This window comes from Anolis sagrei, chromosome 10, assembly GCF_037176765.1.
Source record: "Anolis sagrei isolate rAnoSag1 chromosome 10, rAnoSag1.mat, whole genome shotgun sequence".
Lineage (NCBI taxonomy): Eukaryota > Metazoa > Chordata > Lepidosauria > Squamata > Dactyloidae > Anolis > Anolis sagrei.
The window spans coordinates 2367615-2394045 of NC_090030.1; the positions used below are offsets into that span (position 1 = coordinate 2367615).

Here is a 26431-nt window from a genome sequence, read left to right on the forward strand (position 1 = left end):
CCTCCGGGCAACAACAGCCAGGCCACCTCCATGGAGATACCCACATTGATTGATTTTGCAGCTGCAAGGCTACGCAATGCTAAACAAGCTTGCCAATTCCACCATTCAAACTTGCTTCAAACAGGCAAGGGTTCTTCCTCCCACCCTGGACATCATTCCACAGAGGGTGCCTCCAAGCAACAACAGCCAGGCCACCTCTATGAAGATACCCTCAGTGATTGACTTTACAGCTGCAAGGCTACGCAATGCTAATCAAGCTTGCTCATTGCAACATTCACACTTGCTTCAAACAGGCAAGGGTTCTTCCTCCCACCCTGGACATCATTCCACAGAGGGTGCCTCCAGGCAACAACAGCCAGGCTACCTCTATGAAGAGACCCTCAGTGATTGACTTTACAACTGCAAGGCTACGCAATGCTAATCAAGCTTGCTCATTGCAACATTCACACTTGCTTCAAACAGACAAGGGTTCTTTCTCCCACCCTTGTAATTATTCAACAGGTGTGTGTATGTATATGTGTGTGTGTGTATATATATATATATATATATATATACACACACACACACACACACACACACACACACACACACATACACACACACACACACTCCACTGGCCTAATTTCAAACAGAACCTCTGAAGATGCCCTTAGCCACAGATGCATGCAAAACGTCAGAAGAGCATGCTGCTAGAATACATTGGCCATATAGCCTGGAAAACTCACAGCATCACAGAACTTGGAAATCCCATTCAAAACTAATTTTGCAAAGGAACTCCATCTTCACTGTAGAAATAATGCAGTTTGATATAGGTTTGACTGCTGCAGCTCAATGCTACAGAATCTATACTGTTTGCCACCATCACTCTTTGGCAGAGAAAGGCCTTGCAAAACTACAACTCCCAGGATCCCAGAACACTGAGCCATGGCTGGTGTCAAACTGCATTTATTATACATTGTAGATGCCATCCTTGAAGAAGAGGAAGAAAGGGGAAAGGAGAGCAGAGGGAGAAGAAAGAAAAGGGAAAGAAGACAGAGAAAAAGAGAGAAAGGAGAAGGAGGAGAAAGAGGAGGAGAGGGAGACAAAGAGCAATGAGAAAGTGAAGGAGGAGGAGGAGAAAGAGGGAGAAGGAGAAATAGAGGGAGGAGGAGGAGGAGGAGAAGGGAAAAGAGAAGGGATATGAGAGGGAGAAGGAAGAAAAGAAGAAATGAAATGGAAAGACCAAGATATAGGAAGGAGAAGGAGACAGATAGGGAAAAAAGAGGAGGAGGAGAGAGAAAGAGAAAGATAGGGAATCAAAGAGGGACAAGGAGGTGAAGGAGAAAAAAGAGGGAGAAGGAGAAAGAGGGGGAAGAGGAGAAGGAGAAGGGAAAGAAGAGAGAAAAGGAAGAAAAGAGGAAGGAAAAGGAAAAGAAGATGGAGAGACAGAAAGAAAGGAGGAGGAGAAAGAAAAAGAGAGGGAGATGAAGATGGAGAAGTAGGAGGAGGAGGTGAAGGAGAAGAAGAAAAAGATGGAGGAGGAGAAAGATAGAGAGGAGGAGGAAGAGGAGAAGAAGGGAAAAGAGAAGGGATAGTAGAGGGAGAAGGAAGAAAAGAAGAAATGAAATGGAAAAACCAAGAGATAGAAATGAGAAGGAGAAAGATAGGGAGAAAAGTGGAGAAGGAGGGGGAGAAAGACGGTGGATCAAAGAGGGACAAGGAGGTGATGGAGAAGAAAGAGGGAGAAGGGGAAAGAGGGGGAAGAGGAGAAGGAGAAGGGAAAGAAGAGAGAAAAGGAAGAAGGGGGGTAGTAAAAAAGGAAAAGAAGATGGAGAGACAGAGAGAAAGGAGGAGGAGAAAGAGAAAGAGAAAGAGAGGGAGATGAAGATGGAGAAGTAGGAGGAGGAGGTGAAGGAGAAGAAGAAAAAGATGGAGGAGGAGAAAGATAGAGAGGAGGAGGAAGAGGAGAAGAAGGAAAAAGAGAAGGAATAGTAGAGGGAGAAGGAAGAAAAGAAATGAAATGGAAAAACCAAGAGATAGAAATGAGAAGGAGAAAGATAGGGAGAAAAGTGGAGAAGGAGGGGGAGAAAGAGAAAGACAGGGAATCAAAGAGGGACAAGGAGGTGATGGAGAAGAAAGAGGGAGAAGGGGAAAGAGGGGAAAGAGGAGAAGGAGAAGGGAAAGAAGAGAGAAAAGGAAGAAAAGGGATAGGAAAAGGAAAAGAAGATGGAGAGACAGAGAGAAAGGAGGAGGAGAAAGAGAAAGAGAGGGAGGTGAATATGGAGAAGAAGTAGGAGAAGGAGGTGAAGGAGAAGAAGAAAAATATGGAGGAGAAAGATAGAGAGGAGGAGGAAGAGGAGAAGAAGGGAAAAGAGAAGGGATAGTAGAGGGAGAAGGAACAAAAGAAGAAATGAAATGGAAAAACCAAGAGATAGAAATGAGAAGGAGAAAGATAAGGAGAAAAGTGGAGAAGGAGGGGGAGAAAGAGAAAGACAGTGGATCAAAGAGGGACAAGGAGGTGATGGAGAAGAAAGAGGGAGAAGGAGAAAGAGAGGGAAGAGGAGAAGGAGAAGGGAAAGAGGAGAGAAAAGGAAGAAAAGGGAAGGAAAAGAAGATGGAGAGACAGAGAGAAAGGAGGAGGAGAAAGAGAAAGAGAGGGAGGTGAAGATGGAGAAGAAGCAGGAGGAGGAGGTGAAGGAAAAGAAGAAAAAGACAGAAGAGGGGGAAGAGGAGAAGAAGGGAAAGAGGAAGGTAAAGGAGAGAGAGAAGAAAGAGCCCTCTTTGCTACCACCTTCTCCCCAACATGAAGGATTCTGGATGAGTTCTGCTCACCTGGAATGATGCTTGGACTTGCTGAGGGCTCTGCTGATGGCGGTGGATGTGGAGCGCCTTCTGTGGATGATGGGCTTCATTTTCTGTGGGAGAGAAGCACAACGTTGGAGATGTCACCCAGACTCCATCTTTGCTCAGAGTTAAAGTGATGTTGGAAAGGGACGGACTGGGTGACAAAGACGGAGGGACATCAACAAAGACAGCAAGAAGTCTGATGGCAAACCCAACCCAGGCTTTGGTCCAAAAGAACCCAGAACTATCCAGGATGCTGAGGAACTCATTGAGGTGCCAAACTGATCTAAATACCTTATGTATATATATAGACCTTCAAGTCACCTGTCGACTTATAGCAACCCTATGGATTTTGTAAGGTTTTTGAAGGCAGTGAATGCTTTGGAAGAGCTCTGAACTTCAGAGGAGCTCTCCAAAGTCCTGCATTTATCTCAGCACCATGGATAGCTCCTGGATTGGTACACAAAGCATGCAAAACATTGCTATTCAATTGTGTGTTTGTGCAATCTTTATTTTCCCTAGAAAATAAAGATAATAAAGATTGTGAAAACCCTCCTCATTTCACACAAGAGAAGAAGGAGGGAAAGGAGAAGGAAAAAGAGAAAGAAAAAGAGAAATATAAGGAGAGAGTGAAGAAAAGGAAGGAGGAGGTGAAGGAGGAAGAAGGAGTAGGAAAAAGAGAGGGAGGAGAAGGGGAGAAGGGGAAAAGGAAGGAAAGGAGAGAAGAAAGGAAGAAAAGAAAAAACAGAAAAAGAGAGAAAGAGAAGAAGGAGAAAGAAGAGAGAAGAGGAGAAGGGAAATGGATAGAGCGAAAGATGAAGAGAGGAAGCAGAAAGAAAAGGAAAAGAAGGCAAGGAGAGAGAGAAAAGAAGGAGGAGGAGATGAAGAAAAAGAAAGGGAGACAAAGAGCAATGAGGAGGTGCAGGAGAAGGAGAAAGAGGGAGGAGGGAAAGGGAGGAGGAATGGGAAAGAGGAGAGGAAGAAGAAAGAAAAGGGAAAGAAGAAAGAGAGAGAGCAAAAGAAAGGAGGAGAGGGAGAAAGAAAAGGAGAGAGAGGAGAAATGCAGGAAGGAGAAGGAAAAGGAGGAGGAGAAATATAAGGAGACAGTGAAGAAGAGGAGGAAGAAGGTGAAGGAGGAGGAAGAAGAAGGAAAAAGACAGGGAGGAGAAGGGGGAGAAGGGGGAAAGGAAGGAAAGGAGAGAGGAAAGGAAGAAAAGAAGGAAAAGGAAAAAGAGAGAAAGGAGAAGAAGGAGAAAGAAGAGAGAAGAGGAGAAGGGAAATGGATAGAGGGAAAGATGAAGAGAGGGAGAAGAAAAAAAGGAAAAGAAGCCAAGGAGAGAGATAAAAGAAGGAGGAGGAGATGGAGAAAAAGAAAGGAAGACAAAGAGCAATGAGGAGGTGCAGGAGAAGGAGAAAGAGGGAGGAAGGAAAGGGAGGAGGAATGGGAAAGAGGAGAGGAAGAAGAAAGAAAAGGGAAAGAAGACAGAGAGAGCGAAAGAAAGGAGGAGAGGGAGAAAGAAAAGGAGAGAGAGGAGAAATGCAGGAAGGAGAAGGAAAAGTAGGAGAAGGGGAAGGGGAAGGAGAAGGAAAGGAGAAGAAAAAGAAGACAAAGAGATTATTATTATTATTATTATTATTATTATTATTATTATTTGTACCCCGTCACCATCTCCCCAAAGGAGACTCGGAGCGGCTTACATGGGGCCAAGCCCGAACAAAAATTACAATATAACAATACAAATTACAATCAAATAAACAACATAACAGTAAAATACAAAACATCAAAGCATATAAAACAATATACACAAAACATAAAAACTAAGCATAATGGCAGACAAACAAAGGGTGGGCCGCATGTACATAATATGATATAAAAAACTCAGGGTGAGATAAGGGGGGGGGGGAGAGAACTAATTGTAAGAGCGAACTCATAGAGAGATAGGATATTAAGCCAACCTTCATGTGGGGTGGGGGGGGGGGGACTCCTGGGACAAGAACATTGGAGGAGCACTAGCCTAAAATTATGTGGTTACTCTTCGAAAGCGCAACAGCAGAGCCAGATCTTAAGACTCTTTTTAAAAGTTTCCAAAGTAGGGGCTTTCCTAATCTCTCCGGGCAGTGAATTCTAGAGTCGGGGGGCCACAGAGGAGAAGGCTCTCTCCCTTGTACCCACAAGGTGAGTCCGAGAGACTGGCAAGGGCGAAAGGAGGGCCTTGCCCGAAGATCGAAGGGTACAGGCTGGTTCATGGAGAGAGATATGGGTAGAGAGAAAGGTAGATAGAGAGAAAGGAGGAAGAGAAATTGTTGCTTTCCTAAGTAGGCTCAGGCAAAAGCAAACTGCGGTTGCCTCTTCTAGCTTGTGTTCTGGCTTTTCGATCCAGGAGTTCTGAAAGGTTATGAACACCAGGATGCTCTAATTCCGGGCTCAATTTGCAAACCAGAAAATATTGTTTGACATGTAAACTGTGAGCAAAGACAGCTGTTTCCCAGATTTTTGCTCCAAAAAAACCCCTAAGGCAACCCCAAAGTGGCAACAGAAAAAAAAAAAAAACAGCAGCCCAAACTGGGGGCTCAATGCTATGGAAACTGCAACTCCCAAACTCTCTGAGTGTTTCCATCCAAGCTCCATCTCCTCTCCCTAAAACATTAAGTCTGGTTTTCCATATCTCTCCATTGGCTGGGATTGGAGCCCATCCCAAGTGGGTGAGAAATTCACCGTTTTTGCCAAATACTGGAAGAATGACCAAACACCGTCCATCGAAGAATGGCTGGAGAAAGTTAAAGAAATAAGAGACATGGATGAACTAACTTTTTTGATGAAAAGAAATACTGGAAAATCGCTAAAGAGAACAGACTGGACCTTTTTCTACGACTACGAAAAGAAATTTAAAGAGAAAAGTATTAGAGGATAAGAATAGATAAGTAAGTTGGAGAAGTAGAGTGAGAAGATCCTGAGGTTGGAGTGGAAGTCATTTTAGTTAGTTAGTTTAGGTGTTTTTTCTGTTGTGTTTTTGTGCTACCTTTCCTTCTTTTCTATCCTCTTGTTACTGTTCCCCCTCTTTCCCTGTGTTGATTCATAAAATGTTTAATAAAAATTACTTGGAAAAAAAAAAAGAAATTCACCGTGGGCCACATTTGGGGAATAACTTGCCCTGGAAAAGCCAGACACGTTGACGTGGGACTCGTAAAGTGGAGCACTACACTGACGGGAACTCTGTGAGGAAGGGCTGAGCTCGGAAGAAAACCCCCATGTTTCCGATATGTATCCGCCTGGTTGGGCCACGCATGATCATGGAAAGAAATCCCCTGCATATGTGTGTAGTAAAGTTATGGGATTTTAGTTGTTGAGTAAGTTGGGTGTGGAGAGCCTTTTAAGACACTCCGGGCAATGCTTTGACCACAAACTTCTTTTATAAGGGGAGTCGACTGCACTGATGTAACTCTCTCAAGAATTTGGAGACAAACTTCAACTCCTTCCAAGGCCTTGCATTCTGCTTCCTCCTCCGATTTTTCATTACATGATGATGATGATGATGATTAGTAGTAGTAGTAGTAGTAGTAGTAGTAGTAGTAGCTGTACCCACCACACGTTGCTGTGGCCAACCTTCCCTCCCTCTTTCTCTCCTTCTTTCTTTCCTTCTGTTTTTTCCTTCTCTCCTTCCTTCCTTCCTTCCTTCCTTCCTTCCTTCCTTCCTTCCTTCTTTTTCTTCCTCTTCCCTTCCTTCCCTCCCTTTTCTTTCCTTTCCCCTTTCTCCCCATTCTTCCTTGGACTGCAACTCCCAGCAGTCTTCCTGATCCATCTATCTACCTACCTATCTATCTCTATCTAATCTATCAATCTGGAGGATTGCTGGGAGTTGCAGTCCAGGAATAGGAAATTGCAAATCTGCTGGGATTGGGATGCTCTCAAAGAAACCCAAGGAGAAGAAACTTGCATCTTGGAAGCAGTGCATTTGGATCCCCCTCCTCTCCTAAAGGGCCTGGTCGAGGGGATGCTGGGAACTGTAGTCCAGAAGAGAGTGTGGATATGCTACTATGTGTGTGGGGTTTTTTTTTGCCGGGGGAGTCATTTCTGCACATGCACTGTAGCGTCTTTTTGCTTTTTTTGGATTTTAAGTCCCTTCCGCTGTGTTTTTCAGTGTTTTTATGAGTGATGGTCACCTCCTGATCTATCTACCTACCTATCTATCCATCTCTATCTAATCTATCTATCTGGAAGATTGCTGGGAGTTGCAGTCCAGGAATAGGAAATTGCAAATCTGCTGGGAATGGGATGCTCTCAAAGATATCCAAGGAGAAGCAAGCTTGCATCTTGGAAGCAGTGCATTTGGATCATCCTCCTCTCCTAAAGGGCCTGGTCGAGGGGATGCTGGGAATTGTAGTCCGGAAGAAAGTGTGGATATGCTATTGTGTGTGTGTGGTTTTTTAATTTTTGCTAGGGGAGTCCTTTCTGCACATGCGCTGCAGCGTCTTTTTGCTTTTTTGGATTTTAAGTCCCTTCTGCTGTGTTTTTCAGTGTTTTTATGAGTGATGGTCACTTGTTGGCCTGATAGATGTGTTGTGTTCAAATTTGGTCTCAATTCGTCCAGTGGTTTTTGAGTTATGTTAATCCCACAAATGAACATTTTTATTTATATAGATTACTAGCCATCCCCTGCCACTCGTTGCTGTGGCCCACTCTGGTGATCATGGGGGGTTCTGTGTGGGAGGTTTGGCCCAATTCTTCACTTCACTTCACTTCACTTCACTTTATTTCTTAATTAGTCGCTCTCCACCAAGGTGCTCCCAGCGACTTACAATTTAAAATAGCATTCACACAATATAAAAACATTCAACATAAAAACATACAACAGTGACTATTTGGCAAATTAGATCTGAACACTTTACTTAAATGAACAACCAAACAGCCAGGTCTTGAACGCCTTTACAAAAGGTCGCAACTCCGACATTGTTCTACTATATGGTGGGGTTCAGAATGCTCTGTGATTGTAGGTGAACTACAAATCCCAGCAACTACAACTCCCAAATGTCAAGATTCTATTTCCCTCAAACTCCACCAGTGTTCACATGTGGGCATATTGAGTATTCGTGTAGAGTTTAGCCCAGATCCATCATTGTTTGAGTACCCAGTGATCTCTGGATGTAGGTGAACTATAACTCCAAAACCAAAGGACACTGTCCACCACAACCTTCCAGTATTTTCTGTTGGTCATGGGAGAACTGCGTGCCAAGTTTGGTTCAATTCCATCATTGGTGGGGTTCAGAATACTCTTTGATTGTAGGTGAACTATAAATCCCAGCAACTACAACTCCCAAAAGACAAAAACAATTTTTTGAGTGAAGGACATACATTGGGTTTGTATTGTCAAAGGCTTTCATGGCCGGAATCACTGGGTTGTTGTAGGTTTTTCCGGGCTATATGGCCATGTTCTGGAGGCAATTTTTCTCCTGACGTTTCGCCTGCATCTATGGCAAGCATCCTCAGAGGTAGTGAGGTCTGTTGGAAGTAGAAAAAAATGGGTTTATATATTTGTGGAATGATGTCCAGGGTGGGAGAAAGGACTTTTGTCTGCTGGGGCTAGGTGTGAATGTTTCAGCTGATCACCTTGATTAGCATTCAATGGTTTGGAAGTGCTTGGGGGGAATCTTTTGTTGAGAGTGATTTTATGTGTCTGTTTGTTTCCCCTCTGTTGTTTTGCTGTTGTAATTTTTGAGTTTTTTAATACTGGTAGCCAACAAAAGATTCCCCCCAGGCACTTCCAAGCCATTGAATGTTAAACAAGGTGATCAGCTGAAACATTCACACCTAGCCCCAGCAGACAAAAGTCCTTTGTCTGACTCTGGTCATTCCACAGATATATAAACCCATTTTTCCTACTTCCAACAGACCTCACTACCTCTGAGGATGCTTGCCATAGATGCAGGCGAAACGTCAGGAGAAAAATTGCCTCCAGAACATGGCCATATAGCCCGGAAAAACCTACAATAACCCATACATTGGGTTGTTAGGTGTCTTGTGTCCAAATTTGGTGTCAATTCATCCAGTGGTTTTTGAGTCCTGTTAATCCCACAAACGAACATGACATTTTTATTTATATAGATTTTGACATTGACGTTGATGTTTACTTTTACGCCACGTTTCCTCTCCACAAAGGAGACTCAAATTGGCTCATTGCACCAGAAGATGACATCCTTTCTGATGCAACAGAGATGGGCTTGATTTGGCTTCGGTCATTAAAACACCTTGTGTCCACGAAAGACCTATTCTTTCCACGGGATGATTTGTCATTGGGCTTAACATTTTATCAGATAGGTTTTACTGGACGGTTTCTGTGAGTGACCTTGGGTCCCGCTCCAGGAGAACAGCAGAACACAAATGCAACAAAAGGAACAAACAAGCTTCCAAAATTAGTCAAGACTGATCATAGAATCATAGAATCAAAGAGTTGGAAGAGACCTCCTGGGCCATCATCCAGTCCAACCCCATTCTGCCAAGAAGCAGGAATATTGCATTCAAATCACCCCTGACAGATGGCCACCCAGCCTCTGTTTAAAAGCTTCCAAAGAAGGAGCCTCCACCACACTCCGGGGCAGAGAGTTCCACTGCTGAACGGCTCTCACAGTCAGGAAGTTCTTCCTCATGTTCATAGAATCCTAGAATCAAAGAGTTGGAAGAGACCTCCTGGGCCATCATCCAGTCCAACCCCATTCTGCCAAGAAGCAGGAATATTGCATTCAAATCACCCCTGACAGATGGCCATCCAGCCTCTGTTTCAAAGCCTCCAAAGAAGGAGCCTCCACCACACTCCGGGGCAGAGAGTTCCACTGCTGAACGGCTCTCACAGTCAGGAAGTTCTTCCTCGTGTTCATAGAATCATAGAATCAAAGAGTTAGAAGAGACCTCATGGGCCACCCAGTCCAACCCCTTTCTGCCAAGAATTAGGAATATTGCATTCAAATCACCCCTGACAGATGGCCATCCAGCCTCTGTTTCAAAGCCTCCAAAGAAGGAGCCTCCACCACACTCCAAGGCAGAGAGTTCCACTGCTGAACGGCTCTCACAGTCAGGAAGTTCTTCCTCATCTTCAGATGGAATCTCCTCTCTTGTAGTTTGAAGCCATTGTTTTGTGTCCTGGTCTCCAGGGAAGCAGAAAACAAGCTTGCTCCCTCCTCCTCCCTGTGGCTTCCTCTCACATATTTATACATGGCTATCATATCTCCTCTCAGCCTTCTCTTCTTCAGGCTAAACATGCCCAGTTCCCTAAGCCGCTCCTCATAGGGCTTGTTCTCCAGACCCTTGATCATTTTAGTCACCCTCCTCTGGACACATTCCAGCTTAGAGTCAATATCTCTCTTGAATTGTGGTGCCCAGAATTGGACACAATATTCCAGATGTGGTCTAACCAAAGCAGAATAGAGCATGGGGAGCATTACTTCCTTAGATCTAGACACTAGGCTCCTCTTGATGCAGGCCAAAATCCCATTGGCTTTTGTCCCCGTCTGCCCAGGTGTGTCGGAAGGAAAGGCCGCTGGGTCTTGGTCTCGTTCTGTAACAAGGGAGACGGTGCCAAGGCCGGGGCAAAGCAGGAATCCTGCCCTATTAGAGTCAAGCCATACATGGGTTTGGAATGAGGCTCCTCGGCTCCGGGGTCCTCCATTGCCAAGAAACACAGAGCCTCGGATTGGCAGTTTTAGGATGAGTAATGCAGACACACAGGGCCGCGAGCCTGGGACGTCTGTTTGGGTAAACGCGGGTCTGTCGCCCGGCAACGGAGTGAGATGGAGGGGGCCCTCGGCAACCCAGGGGTCGCTTTCCTGCAAAACAATCCTCCCCATCCTTCTCGATGATATAATGGGAGTCATTGCTTTCATCCACGCACCATCACAAACCCTCCTTGCCTAAAGAGAGCATCGTTTGGAAGAGAAAGCCCCCCCCAGATGGACATCCTTGGTTTCCAAGCAGCGCATGCATCCAGGAACACTTCAGGTCGAGATTTATGATCCTTGCCTTAACTAGGGTCCGTCCTTCCTCATTGGATGCCAATAAGGATGCCTTGCAAATGTATAACCCAAATAGGGAAAGCTGGGATCCTAGACCATTCCGTTGGCGTCATTGAGGACTCAGCCAAAGAGTATAAGCAGGCCAAGTTTGCAAACTGACCATCCATCTGCTTGGATTAAGAAGCTGAGCAGGTTTGGTCTGGATTATAGTTGGATGGGAGGCCTCCAAGAGGGTCTCCAAGGAAGGCCATTGAGGAAGAACTTCCTGACTGTGAGAGCCGTTCAGCAGTGGAACTCTCTGCCCCGGAGTGTGGTGGAGGCTCCTTCTTTGGAAGCTTTTAAGCAGAGGCTGGATGGCCATTTGTCAGGAGTGATTTGAATGCAATATTCCTGCTTCTTGGCAGAATGGGGTTGGACTGGATGGCCCATGAGGTCTCTTCCAACTCTTTGATTCTATGATTCTATGAATCGTCTGCCAAACTGGGCAGAAATGGACAAACACAACCCAGCATGGACCAGAAGTCTGTCGGTCTACAAGCCAATCCATAGAACAAGCCTTATGAGGAGTGGCTTAAGGAGCTGGGCATGTTTAGCCTGAAGAAGAGAAGGCTGAGAGGAGATATGATGAGAGCCATGTATAAATATGTGAGAGGAAGCCACAGGGAGGAGGGAGCAAGCTTGTTTTCTGCTTCCTTGGAGCACCACAATTCAAGAGAGATATTGACAAGCTGGAATGTGTCCAGAGGAGGGCGACTAAAATGATCAAGGGTCTGGAGAACAAGCCCTATGAGGAGCGGCTTAGGGAACTGGGCATGTTTAGCCTGAAGAAGAGAAGGCTGAGAGGAGATATGATGAGAGCCATGTATAAATATGTGAGAGGAAGCCACAGGGAGGAGGAGGGAGCAAGCTTGTTTTCTGCTTCCTTGGAGACTAGGACGCAATGGAGGAATGGCTTCAAACTACAAGAGAGGAGATTCCATCTGAACATTAGGAAGAACTTCCTGACTGTGAGAGCCGTTCAGCAGTGGAACTCTCTGCCCCGGAGTGTGGTGGAGGCTCCTTCTTTGGAAGCTTTTAAGCAGAGGCTGGATGGCCATTTGACAGGGGTGATTTGAATGCAATATTCCTGCTTCTTGGCAGAATGGGGTTGGACTGGATGGCCCATGAGGTCTCTTCCAACTCTTTGATTCTAGGATTCTATGATTCTATGAAAAGGGACGTCAAGCCTGGCTTCCCGAAAACCCAAGCTTTGCAAGCACATTCCTGGTGAGCTAGGAACCCCTTGTGAAATTGTGCAAGGAGGTGATGCAACTTTAAATTCAGATGGAACAACAAAAGACTGGGAGGAGTTAAGGGACAAATGTGGGTCAAGCACTGTTTGTTATGGCACAGAAGGTTGCGAAAGGCAATAATAATAATAATAATAATAATAATAATAATAATAATAGGTTCTTGTGGGTTTTTTCGGGCTATAGGACCATGTTCTAGAGGCATTTTCTCCTGACGTTTCGCCTGCATCTATGGCAAGCATCCTCAGAGGTAGTGAGGTCTGTTGGAATTAGGACAATGGGTTTATATATCTGTGGAATGGCTGGGGTGGGGCAAAGAGCTCTTCTCTGCTGGAGCTAGTGTGAATGTTTCAACTGACCATCTTCATTAGCATTTGAACCTCTCAGCAAAAGATTTTCCCAGGCTCAGCTAGGCCTTCAAATGCTAATGAAGGTGGTCAGTTGAAACATTCATACCTAGTTCCAGCAGAGAAGAGCTCTGTGCCCCACCCCAGCCATTCCACAGATATATAAACCCATTGACCTACTTCCAACAGACGTCACTACCTCTGAGGATGCTTGCCATAGATGCAGGCGAAACGTCAGGAGAAAATGCCTCTAGAACATGGCCCTATAGCCCGAAAAAACCCACAAGAACCTAGTGATTCCAGCCATGAAAGCCTTCAACAACAACAACAACAACAACAATAATAATGGCAGATTGTGTGAAAGACAGTCAAGAACCAACATTGAGGGAAGTCAATAGTAGTAAACTGCTTCAAGTGCAAAAGACAAAGAGCAAATACCGTGAAAAACACAATCCAGAGCAAAAGAGAAAACTGGCCAAAGAAGGCTCTCTCTCCATGGACAGTTCCTGGGAAACATTGAGAGTAAAATGGACAAAGAAAAAACATGGCTGTGGCTCACAAATAGAACTCTGAAAAAGGAGACGGAGGAGGGCCTGATTCTGGCAGCTCAATAACAAGCCATTTGAACCAAGGCCATCAAAGCCAAAATTGAAAAGTCGACGACAGATCCCAAATGTAGACTCTGCAAGGAAGCAGATGGAACAATGGATCCCATCCTCAGCTGCTGCAAGAAGATTGTGCAGACAAACTATGAGCAGAGGCACAACACCCTTGCTCAGATGATTCATTGGAACTTGTGCCACAAACACCATCTGCCTGAGACAAAGTAAAAGTGGGATTACAAGCCTAGAAAGGTTACAGAAAATGAACACGCCAAACTCCTCTGGGACTTCCGAATTCAGACAGACAGAGTTTTGGAGCACAAGACTCCGGACGTCAAAATGGTGTTAAAAAACAAAATATGGATCATGGATGTTGCAATCCCAGGAGACAGCAGGATTGCAGAGAAACAACAGGAAAAGCTGACACAATATGAGGATTCAAAGATCGAACTGCAAAGACTCTGGCAGAAGCCAGTCAAGGTGGTCCCAGTGGTGATCGGCACACTGGGTGCAGTGCCTCAAGACCTTGGCCTGCACTTTAAACACAATTGGTGCTGACAAGATTACCATCTGCCAGCTGCAAAAGGGCACCTTCCTGGGATCTGCACATATTATTCACCAATACATCACACAGTCCTAGGTACTTGGGAAGGGTCCGACGTGGGATCCAATACAACAGCCAGCAGAGGGTCTGCTGTGGACTCATCTTGTTGTGTTTCAAATAATAATAATCATCATCATCTTTATTTGTTGTTGTTCATTCGTTCAGTCGTCTCCGACTCTTCGTGACCTCATGGACCAGCCCACGCCAGAGCTCCCTGTCGGCCGTCACCACCCCCAGCTCCTTCAAGGTCAGTCCAGTCCCTTCAAGGATGCCCTCCATCCATCTTGCCCTTGGTCGGCCCCTCTTCCTTTTGCCTTCCACTTTCCCCAGCATCATTCCCTTCTCTAGGCTTTGCTGTCTCCTCATGAGGTGGCATTCAAAGGACTTCCGCTTTGTCTCTAGTCTCCTTCCCTCCAGTGAGCAGCCGGCCTTTATTTCCTGGAGGATGGACTGGTTGGATCTTCTCGCAGTCCAAGGCACTCTCAGAACTTTCCTCCAGCACCACAGCTCAAAAGCATCGATCTTCCTTCGCTCAGCCTTCCCGAAGGTCCAGCTCTCACATCCGTAGGTGACTACAGGGAAGACCATGGCTTGGACTAGGCAATGGATCTTGGTTGCCAGTCTGATGTCCCTACTCTTTACTATTCTATCGAGACTGGACATTGTTCTCCTCCCAAGAAGTAAGCGTCTCCTGATTTCCTGACCACAGTCTGCATCTGCACTCATCTTTGCACCTAGAAATACAAAGTCTGTCACGGCCTCTACCTTTTCTCCCTCTATTTCCCAGTTGTCAATCATTCTTGTTGCCATAATCTTGGTTCTTTTGATGTTTAGCTGCAACCCGGCTTTTGCGCTTTCTTCTTTCACCTTGATTAGAAGGCTCCTCAGCTCCTCCTCGCTTTCGGCTCTCACATCCGTACACCGTACATCTCACATTTGTACACTGTCCCATCTTCCCACGGGACTCAGGGTGGCTCACAACATAAACAGTAACACAGAATAAATAAAATAACAAATAATAACACATCAAACAATATCAAAACAGCCAAGGGAAGTTAGAACACACAGAAGCAGCATTAACAATAAAAGTTACCAAACTATTAGTTCAAACACGGCAATTCTTATGAATCCAAAAGCCTACTGCTCGAGTCTGGTTTTTCATTGCCATTGTCTTCCAATCCCTCCTAAATGCCATCAGAGTGGTTGCTTGTCTAACCTCCCTGGGGAGGGCGTTCCAGAGCTTTTGTCTCATCTCAGGAGTGACTTGAAAAACTGCAAATCACTTCTGGTGGGAGAGAATTGGCTGTCTGCAAGGACATTGCCGAAGGGACGTTGCCCGGATGTTTTGATGTGTTAGCATCCTTGTGGGAGGTTACTCTCATGTTCCTGCATGGGGAGCTGGAGCTGACAGAGGGTGCTCATCTGCACTCATCTGCGCTCTCCCCGGATTTGGACCTTTGACCTGTCAGTCAGCAAAGGGTTAACTCAATCGGGACCTCCTTGAAGAAAGCAGATCTATTCCCCTCCCTGGAGTCCCAAAATGCCTAAGATGAACTTGAACATAAAAGATGAGCCTCTCTCTCTCTTTCGTCCACAAATCACCGCTTAAACCGAAGGAGAGGCTGTAAATATTTATCCCGGCTACTTTAGACTAATTCCTCTCCGCTTGGCCCTTTTCCTCGTTCTTCTTCTTTCTTTCTCTCCAAACTGTTTCTGGAAACTTGCAGAGCTTCAAAGCCCTAAATCACCCTGGAAAGAGACGCTGCCTTCCAAGAAAAGGGAGACGGGCTGTCTGTTTGGACATGTCCTCGGAAAAGGGACAGAGAGAGGCCTTTTGCCAAGCGGCCAGCCTGTTCCTTGGCGCGTTCCTTGCTGTTTCTTATTTCCTTCTGGGAAGTCCCGGAGAAGGAGGAAAACGTGGTTCTTGTTTGTTGCATTTCTCCCCTTCGCTTCTCATAGAGCAGTGCTTCTCAACCTTCCTAATGCCACGACCCCTTTTACACAGTTCCTCGTGTTGTGGTGACCCCCAACCATCACATTATTTTCGTTGCTACTTCATCACTATCTTACTTACTTACTTAGGCGATCCCTCGCTGGACGAGTAAGATGGTCTTCCATTATGGATTTCCTTGTGGGTCCGTATGTGGCTGTGGAGCCCTATTCTTGATCTGCATCTTCTTCCGCAGTGAGGGCATTGGTTTCCAGGTGGAAGGCGGTCCCGGTCGGGGTTGGCTTGACACGCCTTCCTCCTGGCACATTTCTCTCTTTCACCCTCCACTCGTGCCTCCTCAAATTCTGCAGCACTGCTGGTCACAGCTGTCCTCCAGCTGGAGCGCTCAAGGGCCAGGGCTTCCCAGTTCTCAGTGTCTATGCCAGAGTTTTTAAGGTTGGCTTTGAACCCATCTTTCAATCTCTTTTCCTGCCCACCAACATTCCGTTTTCCGTTCTTAAGTTCGGAGTAGAGCAACTGCTTTGGGAGACGGTGGTCAGGCATCCGGACAATGTGGCCGGCCCAGCGGAGTTGATGTTGGAGGACCATCGCTTCAATGCTGGTGGCCTTTGCTTCTTCCAGCACACTGACGTTTGTCCGCTTGTTTTCCCAGGAGATTTGCAGGATTTTCCGGAGGCAGCACTGATGGAATCGTTCCAGGAGTTGCATGTGACGTCTGTAGACAGTCCACGTCTCCCAGGCATAGAGCAGTGTTGGGAGGACAATAGCTTTATAGACAAGCACCTTGGTCTCCCTACGGATGTCCCGGTTCTCAAACACTCTCTGCTTCATTCTGGAAAATGCTGCACTTGCAGAGCTCAGGCGGTGTTGTATTTCGGTGTCGATGTTGACTTTGGTGGAGAGGTGGCTGCCAAGGGAGCGGAAATGGTCAACGTTTTCTAATGCTACACCATTAAGCTGTATTACTGGCATTGGAGAGGGCTTGGCTGGTGACTGCTGGAACAGCACTTTGGTTTTCTCTATGTTCAGTGACAGGCCGAGCTTCTCATATGCTTCTGCGAAGGTGTTTAGAGTGGCTTGTAGATCTTCTTCTGAATGCGCACAGACGACATTGTCATCAGCATACTGGAGTTCTATAACAGATGTTGTTGTAACCTTGGTTTTGGCTTTCAGTCTGCTGAGGTTGAATAGCTTGTCATTTTGCTTCTGTTATGAATTGTCATGTAAAGATCTGATCTGCAGGATGTATTTTCATTCACTGAACCAAATTTGGTGTGTGCCGTCGCGCCTGGGGGCTATTTTTCTTAATGAAGGAGGAATGGACGTGGCATCTTTCCCCAGGGGATTGCTTCTTGCCCTCCTTTAGGAAACTGGAACTCTCAAAAACCCCAAACGCTGTAAATAACTCAAAATAAGTTTTATTGATCACAAAGAGTTATTTCTTTAAAGCAATGAGATTGAAACTTCAGAGGGATGAAGGAAAATAAACGTTACAGTCTCAGTTAGTCCTGGGCCCAAGGTGTTTGAAGCTGAGAAGCTTTTCCAAGTTTCCTCTTTCCTCAATGGATGTGAATGCCAGAGCAAACCACAACCCCAGTTCAAATGGCCTATGTTTGAAGACTCAGGATCTTCCTCTGCCAAAAGAACCGGTTTGAAGGCGCTTGAGACTTCCAATGTCGTTCAGGTTGGTCAACATGAAACATAAGCTTCAAGGGTAAAAAAAAAAAACCTCAGAACTGGTGCTGAGAGGTAATTAAATCAGGGTCTTTTATTGTCAAGTCTTACTCACATCCATCTGGTAGAAACTCTGATGGCAGAATGAAAAGAAAGGAAGCACTCCCCTCCTGCAGGAAGAGGTGGAGCCAAACAGTACTGATTGACAGCTATAAGTAACCAATCTATCCAACTATACACAAGCAGGGTAAAAAGGTAGGAATAAGCATGATACAACAGTTTAAATCTTGCAACTAACAGTTCGACACATAGGTGGCACCACTCGCGCCGTCACATGGCGCAAACACCCATTACGCCCAAATTTGAATACTGATGGGGTTGGGGGGCAGGCATTGATTTTGTCATTTGGGAGTTGTAATTGCTGGGTTGTATAGTTCACCCACAATCAAAGAGCATTCTGAACTCCACTAATGATGGAATTGAACCAAACTTGGCACACAGAACTCCCACAACCAACAGAAAATACTGGAAGGGTTTCGTGGGCATTGACCTTGAGTTTGGGAGTTGTAGTTCACCTACATTCAGAGAGAACTGTGGACTCAAACAATGATGGATCTGGACCAAACTTGGCACAAATACTCAATATGCCCAATTGTGGAGACTGATGGAGTTTGGGGAAAATAGACCTTGACATTTGGGAGTTGTAATTGCTGGGATGTATAGTTCACCTACCACCAAAAAGTATTCTGAACCCCACCAATGACAGAATTGGGCCAAACTTTCCACACAGAATCCCCATGACCAACAGAAAAAACCACTATCTGCTGGTCTTTGGCGACCCCTCTGACACCCCCTCGTGACCCACCCAGGGGTCCCGACCCCCAGGTTGAAAAACACTGTCATAGAGCTATTCCTACCAACAAGATGGTCCTCTGGGTTGCTGGGGAGAATGTGCAATACTATATGTTTGTGTTTTCCTTCTATCCAGTTGCACTTTTAACCTTTTCAAGGAAGCCACGATTGCTCTGAGTCTGTAAGACCTGAGATCTTGAGGATAAGATGACTCGGAGGCCTATCATCCGCAAAGTCTCCATAAGCCAAAGTCCATTCATTCACTCTGAGTTTGGATCAATGTTTTGCAAGCCACAAAATAGCCAAGGAAATCTCAATTTCTACCACAACTGCTAAGCACAGCATTGCAATCCTTCTGCACACTGGCAATTAATTATTTGCAAATACAGATTTCTATTTTAACCCCATTTGCAGATGATGATGATGATGATGATAGAATCATAAAGGCCATCTAGTCCAACCCCCTGCCATGCAGGAAAAGCACCATCAAAGCACCCCCATCAGATGGCCATCCAGCCTTTATTCGAAAGCCTGCGAGGAAGGAACCTCTTATGTTATTAAAGTAAAGGTAAAGGTTTCCTCTGACATGAAGTCCAGTCGTGTCCGACTTTGGGACTCTGGTGCTCATCTCCATTTCTAAGCCAAAGAGCTGGCGTTGTCCTTAGACACCTCCAAGGTCATGTGGCCAGCAAGACTGCATGGCGCGCCATTACCTTGCCGCCGGAGCGGTACCTATTGTTCTACTCACATTTGCATGTTTTCAAACTGCTAGGTTGACAGAAGCTGGGGCTGACAGCGGAAGCTCACACTGCCTCCAGATTCGAACCTGCAACCTTTCGGTCAACAAGTTTAGCAGCTCAGCGATTTAACCCACTGCACCACTGGGGGCTCCTTCTTATATTATTAGATAATAATATAATTGTGTGTGTGTGTGTGTGTGTGTAGAGAGAGAGAGTATTATATTACACACACCCTTATTATTATTATTATTATTATTATTATTATTATGCTTATTATTCTGTTTATACCCCGCTTTTTCTCTCCACAAGAAAACACAAAGCAACGTGGAGACGCTCACGATAATGTTTTAAGGCTTTTATATTTTTTATATCATATGCTATTGTTTTTAACATAATTTCTTGACTTTTTTTTACTTGTTATAATTGTTGAGGTACTGAATTGTTGCCAATTTGTGAACCACTCCAAGTCGCCTCTGGGCTGAGAGGGGCAGTATATAAATATAGTAAATAAATAAATAAATAAACCCAAAGCTTGAGACTTATCCGACACAACATTTGCATATGGTTATTTTGCACAGCAAAATGCATTCTCCAAACATTATAAGGTAATTTCTGCACCGAAGTATCACTGTAACGCAGAAAAAGCAGTCTTGAAAACAATGTTGTCAGCTCAACGCCGGAATTTTGCATGCTCATCAGGTTTTTTTCCATACAAGTTGAATCTCCCCTAATTGTAATTCTGAAATGTGAAATACTCCCAAAATAATTGTTGTTGTTGTTGTATTTATTTACACCCTGCTTTATGTATCTCAACTGTATTTGGAATAGTGACATATTGCTTGTCAAAGGCAAGCAAAGTTTATTGATTATCCCACTGACCGTATCAACATAAAAAACAAAAACAGAAATGTAAACAAATAGACAATAATCACTACCCTATCACTATTCTCTGACCTACAAGAAGCACTGCCTGAATATCAAGCTAAAAGTGGGTGCTAGAAACAATATCATACGAAAGCTGGCTGGCACAACCTGGGGATCACAACCAGACACAGTGAAGACATCTGCCCTTGCGCTGTGCTACTCTGCTGCTGAGTACGCATGCCCAGTGTGGAACACATCTCACCACGCTCAAACAGTGGATGTGGCTCTTAATGAGACATGCCGCATTATCACGGGGTGTGTGTGCCCTACACCACTGGAGAAATTACACTGCTCAGCTGGTATTGCACCACCTGACATCCGCCAGGAAGGAGCAGCCAATAGTGAAAGGACCAAGGCAGAGACATCTCCAGCTCATCCCCTGTTTGGGTACCAGCCAGCACGTCAAGGACTTAAATCAAGAAATAGTTTTCTAAGATCTACAGAGACACTTGCTGGAGCACCTCAGCAAGCGAGAGTCCAAAAGTGGCAGGCTCAAACACAGAGCTTCAATCCATGGCTGATACCAAATGAAAAACTCCCCCCTGGGCACACAGTAAAACGGGGCGACTTGGAAGGCGCTGAACAGACTGCGCTCTGGCACCACGAGATGCAGGACCAACCTCAAGAAATGGGGCCACAAAGTGGAATCTACGACATGCGAGTGCGGAGAAGAGCCAACCACTGACCACCTGCTGCAATGCAACCTGAGCCCTGTCACATGCACAATGCACAATGTGTGCACATGCACAATGTGTGCAACCTCCTTGCGGCAACACCAGAGGCACTCCAAGTGGCCAGATACTGCTCAAAGGACATTTAATCAACTACCAAGCTTGCATTTTGTCTGTCTGTTTGTTTGTTTGTTTGTTTGTTTTGTTAAAAATGTAATACAAATGTCTGGATGCTCCTGACCGGATAAATAAAAAATAACTATCCTAAGACTCCCATATTAGTCGAAGGCTTTCATGGCTGGAATCACTGGGCTGCTGTGAGTTTTCCGGGCTGTCTGGCCATTTTCCAGAAGCAGTGGCATATTTGCTTTTTGATGGTTAATGTACACAAACTTTGTCTAATGTATGGAAGTATTAAAAATATTGTGCCCTAAAAGGCCCTCAGTGTACATGACACCTAAACAACTTCCGTAGTTTAGACTTGGGTCCCATCTCCACAATATCTCATATACACAAGGACAAATATAAAATATGTATAGGTAGGAAAAGGTAGTCCCCTGACATTAAGTCCAGTCATGTCTGACTCTGGGGTGTGGTGCTCATCTCCATTTCTAAGCCGAAGAGCCAGCGTTGTCCGTAGACACCTCCAAGGTCATGTGGCCGGCATGACTGCATGGAGCACCGTTACCTTCCCGCCGGAGCGGTACCTATTGATCTACTCACATTTGCATGTTTTCGAACTGCTAGGTTGGCAGAAGCTAGGGCTGACAGCGGAAGCTCACGCCACTCCCCGGAATCGAACCTTTCGATCAACAAGCTCAGCAGCTCAGTGCTTTAACCCACTGCGCCACCGGGGGCTCCTAAATACGTATATAAAGCTTTTAAGCAGAGGCTGGATGGCCATCTGTCGGGGGTGCTTTGAATGTGATTTTCCTGCTTCTTGGCAGAATAGGGTTAGACTGGATGGCCCATAAGGTCTCTTCCAACTCTAGGATTCTAGGATTCTACGTATCTGCCAATGTGGATATTCCAAAACTGAAAACACTTTGGAGAAGGGATGCTCGACCTGTGCCCAAACAAGAGGTTTTGGGCCATTTTTGAATATCTTTGGGTATTCATTCCACTCTTACAGCTAAGTTATGCCAAGTTGCATTTAGGAAGGTATGTAAATAAGAGCAGAGCCAGCTGTTCCTCACCGAGACACCCATTTAATAACTTATGAAAGGTGACCAAAGGCAACAGAAGCGACTACTGTAAAGGCCGAGGGATGCGTCAAAAAGGGTTCTGTGTCTAGGACTGGGAGAAAACGGCATTTTTGTGTACGAAATCCCTCTCCAAGCCAAGGTAAATGGCAATGGGAGGTGTGCAGGCCTGTTTTGTTTTATTATTTTTTAAAAGCAAAGCAAATAAGTATTTCATTGGACGGCGATTTGGCGAAAACGGAGGCTTCTGTGTAGCAGCCAATTCTGTGGGATGGAAGAATGTAGCGCATTCCGCGCAGCCTTTGGAGCAAAAACCCATCCCTTCCCTTCAAGTCAACCTCCACAAAATGAATACACGTTGGCTGCATCCACACTGTGGAGTTAACAAAGTTTGGCACCACTTGCAAGGCTATGGCTCAATACTATGGAAATTGTCGCTTGCACTCTTTGGTGGAGAAGGCTAAAGAGAAGGATTGTGCAACACTGTAACACTGAGCCATGGGCAGTAAAAGTAGACTCAACCTGCATTAATTCTGCAGTGCAGATGCCAGCTTAGACCTCACATGCTACCGCCATCCCTTCCCTTCAAAATGCATAGACCTTGGTTGCATCTACACTGTGGAGTTAACACAGTTTGGCACCACTTGAAAGGCCATGGCTCAATGCTATGGAAATTGTCGCTTGCACTCTTTGGTGGAGAAGGCTAAAGAGAAGGCTTGTGCGACTACAATTCCCATGACTCTGTAACACTGAGCCATGGGAAGTGAAAGTAGACCCAACCTGCATTAATTCTGCAGTGCAGATGCCACCTTAGACCTCACATGCTACCGCCATCCCTTCCCTTCAAAATGCATAGATCTTGGTTGCATCTACACTGTGGAGGAGGGCGACTAAAATGATCAAGGGTCTGGAGAACAAGCCCTATGAGGAGCGGCTTATGGAGCTGGGCATGTTTAGCCTGAAGAAGAGAAGGCTGAGAAGAGATGATAGCCATGTATAAATATGTGAGAGGAAGCCACAGGGAGGAGGAGGGAGCAAGCTTGTTTTCTGCTTCCTTGGAGACTAGGACGCGGAACAATGGCTTCAAACTACAAGAGAGGAGATACCATCTGAACACGAGGAAGAACTTCCTGACTGTGAGAGCTGTTCAGCAGTGGAACTCTCTGCCCCGGAGTGTGGTGGAGGCTCCTTCTTTGGAAGCTTTTAAACAGAGGCTGGATGGCCATCTGTCAGGGGTGATTTGAATGCAATATTCCTGCTTCTTGGCAGAATGGGGTTGGACTGGATGGCCCATGAGGTCTCTTCCAACTCTTTGATTCTATGATTCTATGAGTTAACACAGTTTGGCACCACTTGAAAGGCCATGGCTCAATGCTATGGAAATTGTCGCTTGCACTCTTTGGTAGAGAAGTCTTGTGCAACTACAACTCCCATGACTCTGTAACACTGAGCCATGGGCAGTGAAAGTAGACTCAACCTGCATTAATTCTGCAGTGCAGATGCCACCTTAGACCTCACATGCCATTGCCATCCCTTCCCTTCAAGTCAACCTCCACAAAATGCATAGATGTTGGCTGCATCTACACTGCGGAGTTAACACAGTTTGGCACCACTTGAAAGGCCATGGCTCAGTGCTATGGAAATTGTCGTTTGCACTCTTTGGTGGAGAAGGCTAAAGAGAAGGCTTGTGCAACTACAACTCCCATAACTCTGTAACTCTGCTGGGGACCACACTAATTCTGCAGTGCAGATGGCACCTCAGACCTCACAAAACACAGAAGGAATGCTGCTCCAAATTAATTGACAAAGTTTTTGAAGTGTACTAAACTTTTTCCATGTTTTTGTGGTAGAACCAATTTGGAAATGACATTTATAACCCAGGAACAAAAATATGTTGTATTTTGCTTATTCAAGCCCTACCATTGCTGAGTAGAACACCCAGGAATGACCAACAAACAAGTAAATGGAACACAACAAACAAGACACAAGACACGTCACTTCCGTGGCTCACTTATAGGTCTCCAGCTCTGGTTGCGGCCTCATCTTTTGAGGCTCTGAAGCCGATATTTTCCATTTGGCAACCTCTCCACACTGATTGAATCATTCCTTTGCAGCTTGGCGAGAGGAAAGGGCTTTCGACCAGGCACAACTTTCTGCATATGGTTCGCATTAGAGAAGAACATTACTCCCTTTGTGTTGAGGGCCACCAATGGGACTCAACCCATGGCCCTGAATTCAATAGTTGAAGAGTCAACGCTTAAGTAGATTCCATGGATTCAATGGTTTTACTCTACTTGACCCTACTAATAGCATCGCTGAATTTAATGGTTGGCAGGTGAGTCAATGTCTACTTAAATCCAATTGGTTCAATGGGTCCCCTCTAGTTGATGGTTACCAACGGGACCTGAACTCTACTGGCAAAGAGTCAACGCTTCATGGATTCAATGGGTTTACTCTACTTGACCCTACTAATAGCTTACCAATGGGACCTGAATGCAACCGTTGGTGAGTCAACACTTAAGTAAGTCCCATGGATTCAATGTGTTTACTCTACTTGACCCTACTAATAGCTTACCAATGGGACCTGAATGCAACTGTTGGTGAGTCAACACTTAAGTAAGTCCCATGGATTCAATGGGTGTACTCTATTTGACCCTACTAATAGCTTACCAATGGGACCTGAATGCAACTGTTGGTGAGTCAACACTTAAGTAAGTCCCATGGATTCAGTAGATTTACTCTACTTGGCCCTTCTAATGGGACCTGAATGCAACAGTTGTTGAGTGAAGACTTAAGTTAGTCCCAGATTCAATGGATTTACTTTACTTGACCCTACTAATAGCTTACCAATGGGACCTGAATGCAACCATCGGTGAGTCAACGCTTAAGTAAACCCCATGGATTCAATGGATTTACTCTACTTGACCCTACTAACAGTTTATCAATGGGACCGAAATTCAACTGTCAATGAGTCAATGCTTAAGTAGGTCCTATGGATTCAATGGTTTTACTCTATTTCACTCTACTAATAGCTTTCCAATGGGTCCTGAATTCACTGTTGATAAGTCAACGCTTAAGTAAGCTTCATGGATTCAGTGGGTTTACTCTACTTGACCTTACTAACTGTATTGCTGGATTTAATGGTTGACAGGCAAGTCAATGTCTATTTAAATCCAATCGATTCAACAAGTCGACTTTGGTTGATGGTTAACCATGGGACCCGAATTCAACTGCTGATGAGTCGATGCTTAACTAAGTCCCATGGATTCAATGGTTTTCCTCTGTTTGGCACCACCAACCGCATTCAACCATAGGGCTGAATTTAAAGTTGGGCTAATGAGTCTGTGTCAATCTCATTGATTCATTGGGTCTCCTCTAGCTAAGGGAGGAGATGCACTGAATCATAATCATATTGTCAAGGGAAACATCTTGTCTAAACTAAAACCTTGAACTAAAACTCCTTGTAATTCCTCTGAAAATAAATACTTGGAAGGGACCAAAGGCTTTTCTCCTCTCCAAACATGAAACCTTCGTAGGATCCCTCTCTGCTCCTGGCAACTCCAAAAATGGCCTGGTTTTGCTGGAGAAGCACAAAAATAAATCCAATCACAAGGGAAACAACGCATCCCCGTGGATTCCCTTGGGATTTTGCCTCTGGAGGGACACAGAAAGCCTAACGCTAACCTTCGGGGCAGGAGACTTGGAGATATTTTCTTCCCAAAAATACTTTCAGACTGTTTATTTCAAGCAAGAGGCTTAATAGAAGGGGAGCTGCAGGATCCAAGTGCTTAGTGCAAAAAGGATATAATAATACAATTTATTCAATGCTTAGACAACTGGTTCCCAACCTTTTTTTGACCAGGGACCACTTTGACCAGGGACCACTTGGACCAGGGACCACTTGGACAAGAGACCACTTGGACCAGGGACCACTTGGACCAGAGAACACTTGGACCAGGGACCACTTGGACCAGAGAACACTTGGACCAGGGACCACTTGGACAAGAGACCACTTGGACCAGGGACCACTTGGACAAGAGACCACTTGGACCAGGGACCACTTGGACCAGAGAACACTTGGACCAGGGACCACTTGGACAAGAGACCACTTGGACCAGGGACCACTTGGACCAGAGAACACTTGGACCAGGGACCACTTGGACCAGAGAACACTTGGACCAGGGACCACTTGGACAAGAGACCACTTGGACCAGGGACCACTTGGACAAGAGACCACTTGGACAAGAGAACACTTTGACCAGGGACCACTTGGACCAGAGAACACTTTGACCAGGGACCACTTGGACCAGAGAACACTTGGACCAGGGACCACTCTCCAACTTTGGTACCAAAAGGGTTACAATTTTGTTTTGGGTCAATTTCAGATTTGGTTTGGTTATTTGGGGCGCTGATTCAGAAACCTGCATTGGATAGATCCCATCAGCTCTAGTTCCTGATACAGAACATATGCCATCCAGTAGTCGCCATCTGCCTTCCCACAGAAAACCATATTTAATAAGCATCAGCACTGCAAGAGGGTTTCACGAGACTAGTCTCTCTCGTTGCAACAGTGTAGTAATAGTGACCTCCGCTGGCAAATCTCTTGGGAAGACAACCCTTTCTTCTTTGAGTTCTGCAAAATGGAAGAATTTGTGCCCATGAAAAGAGGAGAGTCATGGCAAAGCATTGCAAAAGGGACTGAGGAAGGTTGTCCAAATGGTACTTCAAGGGAAAGAGGATGCAGTGAAGCC

At 45.3% G+C, this 26431-nt stretch overlaps 1 protein-coding gene across 1 annotated transcript in view; it reads right to left on the bottom strand.

The window, feature by feature from the left end:
• Positions 1 to 26431, bottom strand: part of LOC132762828 (rho GTPase-activating protein 20-like) — an 80346-nt gene that overhangs the window by 42613 nt on the left and 11302 nt on the right. The window contains exon 2 of the mRNA XM_060756002.2: positions 2812 to 2894. Coding sequence (XP_060611985.2) covers positions 2812 to 2894 — 83 coding nt within the window. The remainder of the gene's footprint in view (positions 1 to 2811; positions 2895 to 26431) is intronic.